At 46.1% G+C, this 14,267-nt stretch overlaps 1 protein-coding gene across 4 annotated transcripts in view; it reads left to right on the top strand.

Annotated features, from left to right (window-relative positions):
• MAPKBP1 (mitogen-activated protein kinase binding protein 1) overlaps window positions 1–14,267 on the top strand; it is a 76,858-nt gene that overhangs the window by 39,529 nt on the left and 23,062 nt on the right. For all 4 annotated transcript variants that reach the window (XR_013960927.1, XM_080674880.1, XM_080674878.1 and 1 more), the window contains exon 3: window positions 1,353–1,444. Coding sequence is in view for 3 of the 4 variants with exons in the window: in XM_080674880.1 (XP_080531006.1) it covers window positions 1,353–1,444 (92 nt within the window). In the remaining variant the exon portion in view is untranslated. The remainder of the gene's footprint in view (window positions 1–1,352; window positions 1,445–14,267) is intronic.

The raw sequence follows: 14,267 nt of genomic DNA, 5'->3' as shown, positions 1-14,267 counted from the left end.
TTGAGTGTGGCTCTTCCACAAAATACCACAGCCTGGGCGAGTCTATTTTGAAGAAGTGGCATTAGAAGAAGTTTAAGTTTAAAAAATTTGGCTCTCAAAAGAAATTTCAATCGTTGTACTGTTGATATTTGGCTCTGTTGACTAATGAGTTTGCCAACCACTGCTCTAAGAGTAGTTTGATTTCTCCAGTTGAGACAGTAAGAGAGAAGGAGTGACCCTAAAACTACCCTAATTGGTCTGGGCTTCCCCTGTCTAGAAACTGGCCTGGACTAGGAGTAGATCACCTTGCCACAGATATGAACACTCATCAAGTGGTTCTGGTTCAGATTGCCCTTCTAGGGCCTCTGAGACTCTCTTAGCAGAGTTCAGTCTAGCTTGTTTACTTGACCATTCAAATCAGAAACCCATTCTTCTGAAGCAATGCCAGTGCAGGGAGTCCAGACAACGCTGGAGGAGACTGGACTGGAGTGACAAGCAAGACATTCTGTAGCAAGGGCTAAGGTTCAGTGACAAGCAAGAGGCTTACAGGGCGATCTGAATTTCACATGGCATCATCTGGCAGATCAGTAAACTATTTGAGGTTAGTTCAGTGTATGCTCTGGGGACTGCAGACATGTGGGATAACAATAGTGATGATGAGAGTGATGGCGAATATCTTGTGTGGCCATGTCCTCTCAGAATCTCTGAGCACTTGACACATGTTTCCCTTTCATCTCTGTGGGAGTTGTGGCTTAATGATAATAATTAGAGTACTCCGAGCATCTGTGCTTTGCAAAACACAGCATTAAGTCATGTTTCTGCCTCTTGGGCTCAGAGTCTGGATGAACTGGCAGACATTTGGGTGGGGGTGGAGTCCTCTGATGAAGGGAAGAACGTGATGGAATGCAAAGATCAGGGATATAATTAGTCACCTAATTGATACCTAACATTTTTCTGGCTCTTGGTAGATCAGAGTAGCCTTTCTTTCATGCCTGCCAAGTCACGCAGATCAGTGACCTCTCCTGAGTATCATCCACCCAAGAGCCAATCTGGGGACCTAAGGTTTTATTTTGTAAACAGAGCCTTTATGGATTGGGGGAGTGCTTTTTCCTCTGTGGCATGAGCAGAGCTTTAACCCCTTCATTTTCATTCCTGTGGTATCAGCAGATTGAGCCCTGTTAAAAGGAAGTGATGCACACTGGCTTTTCCCCATGTGATTAGGCGGCCTGGGAACCTGGAAGAGTCAGTAGCCCATTCTCCTGAAGACAGGGGCATTAGGAAAGTAGTACTACAGGATGGTCCCGAGTACCTTTAATACCTCCTTTCCAACCCCACTCTGTCCATAACATGCCACTTCTGTCTTGCTCTAACAGGTGACCTTGGAAAAGGTGCTTGGAATAACAGTGTCTGGAGGCAGGGGACTTGCCTGTGACCCCCGATCTGGTTTAGTTGCCTACCCAGCTGGGTGAGTACCTTGGAAGAGGGCTTATTGCATGGGGAGTTCATAGCGATGCTACACTAGTTGGGATGGACAGGGGTTTTCTGGTATCTTCTGGGAGATACATCCAGGTTAATGTTTTGGTGCCATTTTAGTAAAGGAGTTACAGTGCCAGGTAAAGGCTCTAGCTTTTTGGCTATCCATTCCCACCCATACATATAGATTGAAATTTTATATTATACACAGCTCCAAAAACCATCTTTAATATTTACCTTGTAGTAATTTTTAAAACAGCTTTATCGAGATATAATATGTATACCACACAATTCACCTATTTAAAATGCACAACTCAGCCTGGCCGGTGTGGCTCAAATGGTTGAGCATCGTCCCATGCACCAAGAGGTCGCTGATTCAATTCCTGGTTGCAAACTCAATCCCCAGTAGGAGCCGTACAGGAAGCAGCCAATTGATGCTTCTCTCTCATCGATGTTTCTATCTCTTTCTCCCTCTCTCTCTAAACAAAAATCAATAAACGCATATTTAAAAAAATTAAAATACACAATTCATTGGCTTTTAGTACATCCTCAGAGTTATGCAGCCATCATCACAATCAATTCTAGAACACACTCATCACCCTAAAAAGAAACCCCATATTCTTTAGCAGTCACTCTCCATTTCCCCCTCTAAGATCTCTGGCCTTCGGCAACAACTAATCTATGTTCTATCTATATAGATTTGCCTATTCTGGATATTTCATATAAATGGAATCATATCATACTTGGCCTTTTGTGACTTTTTTATGGTTCATACATGTTGTAACAGGCATCAGAACTTCATTCCTTTCTATGGCCAAATAACCTTCCATTAAAGATAAAGTACGACGTTTTATCTCTTCATCAGTTGATGAGCATTTAACCATTGTTTCTGCTTTTTGGCTATTATGAAAAATGCTGCTCTGAACATTTGTCTACTCTAGTCACTTTGAGAGATGTCAGTGCTGTTAAAGTAAGAAACATTCAAGCCTATAAAGAATTTTTGTGAGTTTATTTGAGCCAAACTGTTGACAATTGCCAGGAAGCAGAATCTCAATGTATTGAGATAATGCTCCGGAGAATGGTAGTTTTTCACCTATTTTTAGACATTATAATCAAACGAGGAGACGTAAGTGGGTTACATGAAATCCGTTGGTGATAGATTAGGGAGGCGGACAAAGCAAAGCGGGGAAACCTCTGGGAATGGATAAAAAGAAAAATGATAGGTGGGAAACCAAGATGGCGGCATAGGTAAACACCTAAACTGCTGCCTTGCACAACAATTTCAAAACTACAACTAAAAGACAGAACGGACACCATCCAGAACCACAGGAAAGCTGGCTGAGTGAAAATTCTACAACTAGAAGGAAAGAGAAAAGCTCACAGAGAATTGGAGGTACGGCAAAGGGTCTTTGTGCGCGCAGAGAGGAAGGGCGGCTGAGAGCCTGGCTGACTTTCTCTGGCGGAAGGGGGAAGGAAGCCCCCGACCGCACTGAACCCCAGTTCTGACTGCACTGAACCCCAGTTCCGGGCGAGCCCCTGGGGACCCACGCTCTTACGGGGGGAGTCTGGACTCTCGGGCGGACTCTCGAGCTGGGAAAGGCAGAAAGAAGTCTGAAGGCGCGCGTGGGCCAGTGCGCACAAAGGCTGCGGAGGTTGCCACAGGCTTTCCCTAGTGAAAGGGAGTCAGAGGCTCCTGACTGCACTGAGCCCCAGTTCTGACTGCAGTGAACCCCAGTTCCAGGTGAGCCCCTGGGGACCCACGCTCTTGTGGGGGGAGTCTGGACTCTCGGGCAGAGACTCGGGAGCCGGGGAAGGCGGAGGACTGAAAGAGCGCGCGCGTGCCAGTGTGCACAAAGGCTGCGGAGGTTGCCACAGGCTTTCCCTAGTGGATGGGAGTCAGAGACTCCTGATTGCACTGAGCCCCAGTTCTGACTGCAGTGAACCCCAGTTCTAGGCGAGCCCCTGGGGACCCACGCTCTTGTGGGGGGAGTCTGGACTCTCAGGTGGAGACTCGAGCTGGGAAAGGCAGAGGTCTGAAGGCGCGCACATGCGCGCAAGGGCAAGGCTGACTGGAAGCCAAGACTGAGACTCCACCCCATCCAAGCTGAGCACAGAGGCTATTGCAATTTGGCAAGTCTAATCCTATAAGGCTGTCTCCAGCACCGAACTTCTCCCAGCATAGACACAGCTGATCCTTACAGCCAACTGGCCTGGAGGTCAATTCTTCCCAGTGATACCAACAACAATAAAGACTTAATTACAACAAGGCTGTACACACAGTCCACAAAGGGGTGCACCAAGAGTGTCCACCTCAGTTAACTTGGGAGGCAGACCCACTGGGCCAGATTGGAAACCTAGCACACAAATCTACCTTACCAACTCAGGGAAGCAGTGAAAATGCGGCGTCAAAGAAACAGATCACAAACGAAAGAAATGGAGGAAAACAAACGACTGGATATAGAATTCAAAACCACGGTTATAAGGCTTCTTAAGAATGTCCTAGAAAAGGCCGATAAATATAACGAGACCCTCGAAGATATGAAAAAGGACCAACTAGAAATTAAACATACACTGACTGAAATAAAAAACATTATACAGAGACCCAAAAACAGACAAGAGGAACACAAAAATCAAGTCAAAGAATTGAAATACAAAGAAGCAAAAAACACTCAACCGAAAAAGCAAAAAGCAAAAAAAAAAATCCAAAAAGTTGAAGATAATGTAAGAAGACTCTGGGACAACTTCAAGCGTACCAACATCAGAATTATGGGGGTGCCAGAAGAAGAGAGAGAGCAAGATACTGAAAACCTATTTGAAGAAATAATGACTGAAAACTTCCCCCACCTGGTGAAAGAAATAGACTTACAAGTCCAGGAAGCACACAGAACCCCAAACAAAAGGAATCCAAAGAGGACCACACCAAGACACATCATAATTAAAATGCCAAGAGCAAAAGACAAAGAGAGAATATTAAAAGCAGCAAGACAAAAACAGGTAGTTACCTACAAGGGAGCATCCATACGACTGTCAGCTGATTTCTCAACAGAAACTATGCAGGCCAGACGGGAGTGGCAAGAAATATTCAAAGTGATGAATAGCAAGAACCTAAAACCAAGATTACTCTACCCAGCAAAGCTATCATTCAGAATTGAAGGTCAGATAAAGAGCTTCACAGATAAGAAGAAGCTGAAGGAGTTCATCACCACCAAACCAGTATTATATGAAATGCTGAAAGGTATTCTTAAAGAAGAGGAAGAAGAAAAGAGTAAAGAGAAAAATTATGAACAACAAATACATATCTATCAACAAGTGAACCTAAAATCAAGTGAATTAAAAACCTGAGGAACAGAATAATCTGGTGAATATAATAGAATCAGGGGCATAGAAAGGGAGTGGACTGATAATTCTCAGGGGGAAAGGGGTATGGGGGGTTCATCAAGAGACTGGACAAAAATCATACACCTAGGGATGAGGACAGTGCGGGGGAGGTAAGGGCAGAAGGTGGGGTGGGAAATGGGTGGAGGGGAGCTATGGGGGGAAAAAGGAGAAATAATTGTAATAATCTGAATAAAGATTTATTTAAAAAAAAAAAGAAAAGAAAAATGATAGACACATGCTTCTTTTGCATAGGTGGGTACAGGATAGTTAACATTCAACAATTAGCATAACAATAACATTGAGGGAATCTGTGGTCTGGGCCCTGGTACCATTTGTTGTGCCCTGAGAGGTCTGGAAAAAGGGAAGTTACAAGTTACCCTGACATTCCATAGGTAAGTTATCTTAATGCAATAAGACAGTAGTCTCAGTAAAGATCGAAAATTGATCTTTGTCAGCGCAGATACTGGCCTAGGACATGACTACCTACTATAACATGATTTTTAATAAAAGGTTTTAATTTCAAATAATCCTTTGTGGTTACTTTAGGTCTATGAGTTTGCAAGGCTGCCATGCAAGCCTCCCCTGAGTTAGTCATGTTAGCCTGTGGCCCCTTTTTGTCTACAGTGCCATGGAAGAAAAGTAGGGTTCTGGGACTGTTCTTTCCCTGCTGCCTTTTCACTCCTCTGCTGCTACAGGCGAGAAGCTCTCAACCATAATTTCTTTAGGCTTTTGCAAAAGTGTTTGTTTTGGAGGCTTGCGGCCCCTCCTGCTTCTGGTTCTGTCAGCCTCTGTTCTTTGCTCCTGGGCACAGGAACAGAAAATGGGAAGGCCATTGCTCTCGCCCCAACCTCAGATTGGGAATGCCAAGTTCTCCAGTGTGAGTTACATAGTGTGAGTTGCACAGTGTAGGTTTTGTACTAGATATGATTTTCATAGTTTTCTTATTCCGTCAAAAAAGCTACCTTATCAAGAACTTATTCTGTGCCAGGCTTTTACAAAAGCTTACTTTGTTAAGCTTTCACAGGAGCTATTTTATTTATTGCTCAGAGCAGCCCTGTGAGGTTGGTATTATTATCTCCTATATTTTAGAAACTAAGTTTCAAAGAGCTTAAGCAGTTCGCTCAAGGCCACACAGCTAGTGTCTGTATTGGGATTCCAACTCAAGTAATCTTGACTGCAGAGCTCTTACTTTTTTTAAATCCTCACTCGAGGCCATGCTTATTAATGACAGAGAGAGAGAGAGAGAGAGAGAGAGAGAGAGAGATATGAGAGAGAAACATCAATTGGTTGCCTCACATATGTGCCCTGACGGGATGGAGCCTGCAACCTTTTGGTGTACGGGACTACGCTCCAAACAACTGAGCCACACTGGTTAGTGCAGCTCTTTTAAAATGGGGGAAGACCACACTTTCTGCTCATTTTTTAAAGCTGCTTTCCCCCTAAGCTACTTACCATTTGAATGAGAAATGCCCAATTTATGGTCATCTCAGTCTCTGCCAGGGAGACTTCTGCCCATGGGTTCTGGGTCAGTGTCTCTCCTGAGTGACCCTCTGACATTTGCTATCTGGTGGGGATGCTGTGGGAGCTGCACTGGCTTTATACCCTGCAGAGGCTGAACTGGCTTCCTTCTCGCCCTCTAGAAGCAAGTTGATAAATGACTTCTGTTGTTGGATACCCTGTGCAGCCTGCCTCAGGGGAATTCCACTCGTGCCTGCCTCTGCCTGGGAAAGCTAGGTTCCTTCTTGTTGGAGGTGGGGCAGGCTGGCTAGGAAAGGCCTGCGCTTTTGCTCAGTGCATGCTGAGCCCTGTGCTCTGCCCTTGGAATTGTGGAACCCTGCTCCCCCTCTCATCCCCATACACCCCAGGCCTGGCGCCTTTAAGGGTGTGTGCTTCTGTTTAAGGGCAGGCCCCAGCCTGGCTCATATGCCTGCCAGTCATTATCCTTCCAGGTGTCGTATGGAAGATTCCCTGCTGTGACCTCTGGTAGATTTCCTCAGTATGCTTGTCTTGGGCCAGCCTTGATTAGTGCCCCAATCTACTCCCTGATCTTTTGATTTCTTGGAAGTTTAAATACTCTCTTTGCAAGTGGCCCCTTTCTGGTTGTTTAGTTTTGCTCTATGCTGGAGCTCCCTGATGTGTCTCTGGGGTATCTGGAGGCCACCAAAGTCTGTGCCTCTGGGGTATCTGGGGGCCACCAAGCAGGTTCTTTTCCTCCCTCCCTCCCTTCCTTTCTTCTCTTCCTATCTGGTGATCCTAACACCCCCACCCCACCCCCACTCTCTTGTTCCTACTGAGCTTGTTGTTCTAGGATCAACTTAGGTATCCTAGAAACAAGAAGAGAAACACACACACACACACACACACACACACACACACACACACACACACACGAAACAAAGCTCAGAAATTTCTCCCAGAGGCCTAGAGGCAAATATCAAACGAAAACAAAGTTTTCTGGAAGGAAATGAAACAGCTCAGGGAGGGTGGAGTAGAGGAGGATGTGTGTCAGGCAGAGGTGGGCTGAAGCCTCTGGGCAGAGACCCGTCAGTTTTAGTGGCTCCAGCATCTCTTCTCCAGAGTTCTTCTTTTCCTGTTGTCTTCCCCACAGGAAGGCTACCTCTCACCTGTCACACTTTAAGCCCCCCTGCCCTAGGAAACCAGGCTGGTCCCCAGATAGCCCCTTTGAATGACTAGTTTAGTTGAACACCCATAATTGACTTGGGCCCCTTCCCTAGCTGGCTTGGTAGAAGGTTCAGGGGCTTTAGAGCCCAGTATTGCCCCTAATGCTACTATGGAGCCAGTCAGTTTGAAACTGGACACAAAACGGGTCCAGGCCACCTGTCACTACTTGAGCCAAATTAAACTGAGACAAGGTTGAACCATATATGAGCATTTATTCCAATAATACCGGCAGTATGGAGAGAGCAGCAGGTCATCCTGTAAATTCTGCTGTAACCTCCCCTACTAGCTGACTGATTAGATATGGATAAGGAAGAAAGGCTACATGCAAGGGAGGCAGGATAAGGGCTGTAAGATCTGTGGTCCCTGTGTCTCCTTCCAGGATTCTGAAGTCAAATAACAGGGTAGTTAATTCTCTATAGTTCTCTAAAAAAACAGCTCTTCCCCTTCCTGGAACTGGAGAATGGTTAGCATTCCTGGGGCAAACACCCTGAGGGGGTCAGGGTCCAGGCACAGCAACCAAATCAAAAACTATCCCATCCTTGGTTCTCAAAATGTATTTTCTTTTTTGAGTAATAGATCTATCTGGGCTTTGAGACATCTCTTATCTTTTCACAGCCCTGTTTTTCCCCTTGCAATGCATCCTCCAGTTTCCCAGGGTCTATAAGAAAACCTCTTATCAATAGTTTGTAAGTTTGTAAATAATCATTAAACAACTGTGGTCCTATGCTTGTTGTGTGCCCTTCCCCCTATCAAGTTTTGAGAAAGGGTTTCTCTTGTCCCCCAGTGTCAGGGCCTGGCCTGGGTGAATGCTATGAGCCGAGGAGCTACTGGAGTGGGAAGTGTCCTGGAAAGGTGACTGTCCCTGTCCTAGCTAGTAGGAGAGGAAACTCAGCTCTCCTGAGAAGGCCCTTCATTTACTTAGTCCATGTCAGAATTTATGCTGAGATCCCCAGCTTCAAAGCACTGGAGCAGGTGTGAAGCCACAGAATCTCCTTCTGAACTGTGTTCTAGTGACATCTGAGCTGAACGAGTAGAACTACCTTCTTATTCTCTGTGGTAAGCCCTATATAGGGGCCACGGAGAGACTGGGTAAACCTGAGAGAAAAGGATGCCTGACTTGGTGCCCTGAGGGATAGGAATCATGTGAATAAGGTGTACAGGGTCTTTGTGGGGTTTAGGTTCAAGAAGGGCAAGCAAACAATAAGCATATCTATACTAATAAAAGCCTTGGGGGTGATCAGGCCAGCAGGGGAGGGCAGTTGAGGACAATCAGGCTGGCAGGGAGCAGTTAGGTGTCAATCAGGCCGGCAGGGGAGCGGTTAGGGGGTGATCAGGCTGGCAGGCAGGTGAGCGGTTAGGAGCCAGTGGTCCCGGATTGTGAGAGGGATGTCTGACTGCTGGTTTAGGCCCCATCCCTGTGGGATAGAGCCTAAACTGGCAGTCAGACATCCCCTAAAGGGTCCAAGATTGGAGAGGGTGCAGGCTGGGCTGAGGGACTCCCCCTGTCCCCCATGCACAAATTTCGTGCACCGGACCACTAATCCTATCTAATAAAAGAGTAATATGCAAATTAACCATCACTCCGCTACACCCACAGGCCATGCCCACAAGCCACGCCCACAAGCCAATCAGGAGCGAATATGCAAATAAACCCAACCAAGATGGCTACAGCCACAGAGAGCAGGAGAGAGGCTTGGGTTTCCCCGGCAATGGAGGAAGCCAAGCTTTCCGCCTGCCCTTGCCGGCCTAGGCCTCCACTCAAGGCTGCAAAGTTTCAATGATAGAAGATACATAAACCCAAACAGAAATGGCGGCAGCCACGGTGCTGGAAAGAGCAGGAGGCTAGGGTTGCCCCCGGCGATGGAGGAAGCCAGGCTTTCCGCACACCCTTGCCGGCCCAGGCCGCCGCTTAAGGCTACAAAGTTTCAATTATAGAAGATAAATAAACCCCAGATACCAAAGGCCTCCGCTTGGGTCGCCAGGGGGCGTGGCCAGCCTGCAAACCACCACAGGCCCCTCGCCCAGGCCGCTCCACGCCCCAAGGGAACCCCCACCCTGATCCGGGACGCCCTTCAGGGCAAACCAGCTGGCCCCCATCCGTGCACCAGGCCTCTATCCTATCTAATAAAAGAGTAATATGTAGATTGACCATCACTCCAACACAAGATGGCTGCCCCCATGTGGTCAAAGATCCTGCCCCCATGTGGGCACAAGATGGCCACCACAAGATGGCCAGCAAGGGAGGGCAGTTGGGAGGGACCAGACCTGCAAGGGAGGGCAGTTGGAGGCGATCAAGCCTGCAGGGGAGGGCAGTTAGGGGTGACCAAGCCAGCAGAGGAGGGAAGTTGGGAGCGACCAGGCCTGCAGGGAAAGGCAGTTGGGGGGGACCCAGGCCTGCAGGGGAGAGCAGTTGGGGGGGACCAGGCCTGCAGGGGAGGGCAGTTAGGGGTGACCAGGCCTGCAGGGGAGGGCAGTTAGGGGTGACCAGGCCTGCAGGGGAGGGCAGTTGGGGGGGGGGACCCAGGCCTGCAGGGGAGGGCAGTTAGGGGTGACCAGGCCTGCAGGGGAGGGCAGTTAGGGGCAATCAGGCTGGCAGGGGAGCAGTTAGGCATCAATCAGGCTGGCAGGTGAGTGGTTAGGGGATGATCAGCCTGGCAGGCAGAAGCGGTTAGGGGCAATCAGGAAGGCAGGCAGGCGAGCAGTTGGGAGCCAGCAGTCCTGGATTGTAAGAGGGATGTCCGACTGCCCGTTTAGGCCCAATCCTGGTGGGATTGGGCTTAAACGGACAGTCGGACATCCCTTGAGGGGTCCCAGATTGGAGAGGGTGCAGGCTGGGCTGAGGAACACCCCCCCCCCCCCGCCCCGTGCACAAATTTCGTGCAACGGGCCTCTAGTCTATATATATAAAAGCCTAAGGACCATTACAACCGAATGACCGGTCGCTATGATGTGCACTGACCACCAGGGGGCAGACGCTCAATGCAGGAGATGCCCCTTGGTGGTCAGTGCGCTCCCAGAGCCAACCTCCCACCGTCCCTCCCGTTCCCTCCCCCCCGGCCAATTTGCCCCAATCAGGACTGGGCAAGATGGCCCCAATCAGCCCAATCGCCAACCAGGCCAAGGGACCCCACTCATGCACGAATTCGTGCACTGGGCCTCTAGTAGACAAATAAATGAGCAAGATACTATCAGAGAGTGATGAATGTTCCAAGAAAATAAAACTGGGTGATGGAAGAATCAACATGTGAAGTTCGACACCAAAGTGTTCCAAGTGGAGGAAACCTCAAGTGCAAAGGTCCCAAGGAAAGGAGGAATACATTCACTTGTTTGAGGAGCTAGGTAGCATGGTGGCTAGACCATAATGACAGAGGAGGAGGCTCAGACACTGCCACTTTGACTTGGCTTGTAAGTCTTGCAGCTCACAGAGATTCACCTCTTGTTCTGGAAGAAAATATGTTTAGAGTCCACAGAAAGAAGTGTAATGGTCGCTCTATACTGGGTTATTTACTGGGTTATTACTGTGGACGAAAGGGGCCACATGCTAAGCTATGATGGGTAATCATGTCCTAGGCTGGTATCTTCTCTGACAAGGTCAATCTTTACCTTAACTGAGCCTATTGTCTTTTTGCATCTAAGATAGCATATCTGTGAAATGTCAGAGTAACTTGTAACTTCCCTTTTTCCAGGCCCTGGACCCCTGGGGCAAAAACAAATGTGCCTGGGTGCCAGGATGGAGACCACAAATTCCTTCATTGTTATTGTTGTCATGCTAATTTTTTTTCCTATGTTTTTATTTTACAATTTAAAAAGAATAGGTAGATTCTTTTTTAAAAATTCCTGTCCCAAGAATCCCACCCTAGAGGCTGGGCCTTGTCTCTGCAGGAAGGCGGGTGCAGGGACAGAAATGCTGGAAGCAATGCCAGCTGCCTGACTAATGCATGGCACATGTGCCATTCTGTTGAGATACATGAGTCAGATTCAGGTTTTGAGAACTTTCTTGATTCACAGACTACTTTCCTAGTTTGTTGCGGTTTATTGGTTCAGACATATCAGAAGAATTTGGTCAGGACCGCATGGAAAGGATCAGCAGGAACGCAGAACACTTCACATTCATCGGAGCACATGCAATTAAAGGTGAAAATGCAAGTCTTCAGATTTACAACTGCCTGGTAAATAGGCCTAATATTAAAAACATTTAAAAAAATTTTCAGTTATAGTTTACACACAATATTATATTAGTTTCAGGTGTACAACATGGTGATTAGACTGAGTAGGCCTATTTAAAGGTAAAAATTTATGGCATCTATTTAACCTAAACATAGTCTATACCCATACTGCTTATTTCTAGTGGTGACTCCTGTACAAATGGGTGCCTTTTGTCACTGGTGGCTGTTTTAGTTCCATTCTGTATGGTTCCCTGCCAGCATTTCCCTATTGCGCAATACTTGGTTTCTTTTTCTTTTTTTTTTAAATTTAATAAATCTTTATTGTTCAGATTATTACAACTGTTCCTCTTTTTTCCCCCCATAGCTCCCCTCCACCCGGTTCCCACCCCACCCTCTGCCCTTGCCTCCCCCACTGTCCTTATCCATAGGTGTACGATTTTTGTCCAGTCTCTTCCCGCACCTCCCACACCCCTTTCCCCCCGAGAATTGTCAGTCCACTCCCTTTCTATGCCCCTGATTCTCTTATATTCACCAGTTTATTCTGTTCATCAGATTTTTAATTCACTTGATTTTTAGATTCACTTGTTGATAGACATGTATTAGTTGTTCATAATTTTTATCTTTACCTTTTTCTTCTTCTTCCTCTTCTTAAAGAATACCTTTCAGCATTTCATATAATGCTGGTTTGGTGGTGATGAACTCCTTTAGCTTTTTCTTATCTGTGAAGCTCTTTATCTGACCTTCAGTTCTGAATGATAGCTTTTCTGGGTAGAGTAATCTTGGTTTTAGGTTCTTGCTATTCATCACTTTGAATATTTCTTGCCACTCCCGTCTGGCCTGCATAGTTTCTGTTGAGAAATCAGCTGACAGTCGTATGGATGCTCCCTTGTAGGTAATTAACTGTTTTTGTCTTGCTGCTTTTAATATTCTCTCTTTGTCTTTTGCTCTTGGCATTTTAATTATGATGTGTCTTGGTGTGGTCCTCTTTGGATTCCTTTTGTTTGGGGTTCTGTGCGCTTCCTGGACTTGTAAGTCTATTTCTTTCACCAGGTGGGGGAAGTTTTCGGTCATTATTTCTTCCAATAGGTTTTCAGTATCTTGCTCTCTCTCTTCTTCTGGCACCCCCATAATTCTGATGTTGGTACGCTTGAGGTTGTCCCAGAGGCTCCTTACACTATTTTCAAATTTTTTTAAAAATAAATCTTTATTCAGATTATTACAATTGTTTCTCCTTTTCCCCCCCATAGCTCCCCTCCACCTGGTTCCCACCCCACCTTCTGCCCTTACCTCCCCACCACTGTCCTCATCCATAGGTGTATGATTTTTGTCCAGTCTCTTCCTGAACATCCCCATATCCCTTTCCCCCTGAGAATTATCAGTCCACTCCCTTTCTATGCCCCTGATTCTATTATATTCACCAGATTATTCTGTTCCTCAGGTTTTTAATTCACTTGATTTTTAGGTTCACTTGTTGGTAGATATGTATTTATTGTTCATAATTTTTCTCTTTACTTTTTTCTTCTTCCTCTTCTTTAAGAATACCTTTCAGCATTTCATATAATACTGGTTTGGTGGTGATGAACTCCTTTAGCTTTTTCTTATCTGTGAAGCTCTTTATCTGCCCTTCAATTCTGAATGATAGTTTTGCTGGGTAGAGTAATCTTGGTTATAGGTTCTTGTTATTCATCACTTTGAATATTTCTTGCCACTCCCATCTGGCCTGCATAGTTTCTGTTGAGAAATCAGCTGACAGTCGTATGGGTGCTCCCTTGTAGGTAACTAACTGATTTTCTCTTGCTGTTTTTAAGATTATCTCTTTGTCTTTTGCTCTTGGCATTTTAATTATGATGTGTCTTGGTGTGGTCCTCTTTGGATTCCTTTTGTTTGGGGTTCTGTGTGCTTCCTGGACTTGTAAGTCTATTTCTTTCACCAGGTGGGGGAAGTTTTCAGTCATTATTTCTTCAAATAGGTTTTCAGTATCTTGTTCTCTCTCTTCTTCTGGCACCCCCATAATTCTGATGTTGGTACGCTTGAAGTTGTCCCAGAGGCTTCTTACATTATCTTCAACTTTTTGGATTTTTTTTTGCTTTTTGCTTTTTCGGTTGAGTGTTTTTTGCTTCTTTGTATTTCAATTCTTTGACTTGATTCTTGTGTTCCTCTAGTCTGTTGTTGGGTCTCTGTATAATATTTTTTATTTCAGTCAGTGTATGTTTAATTTCTAGTTGGTCCTTTTTCATATCCTCGAGGGTCTCATTATATTTATCAGCCTTTTCTAGGATATTCTTGAAAAGCCTTATAACCGTGGTTTTGAATTCTATATCCAGTCGTTTGTTTTCCTCCATTTCTTTCATTTGTGATCTGTTTCTTTGACACCGTATTTTCACTGCTTCCCTGAGTTGGTAGGGTACATTTGTGTGCTAGGTTTCCTATATGGCCCAGTGGGTCGGCCTCCCCAGTTAACCTGAGGTGGACACTCTTGGTGCACCCCTTTGTGGACTGTGTGTACAGCCTTGTTGTAGTTAAGTCTTGATTGTTGTTGGTATCACTGGGAGGAATTGACCTCCAGGCCAGTTGGCTGTAAAGATCCGC

The sequence above is a fragment of the Plecotus auritus genome (genome assembly GCF_963455305.1).
Source record: "Plecotus auritus genome assembly, chromosome: 1".
Taxonomy (NCBI): domain Eukaryota; kingdom Metazoa; phylum Chordata; class Mammalia; order Chiroptera; family Vespertilionidae; genus Plecotus; species Plecotus auritus.
The sequence above is the reverse complement of the archived record's forward strand: the minus strand, read 5'-3'. Positions and strand labels throughout refer to the sequence as shown.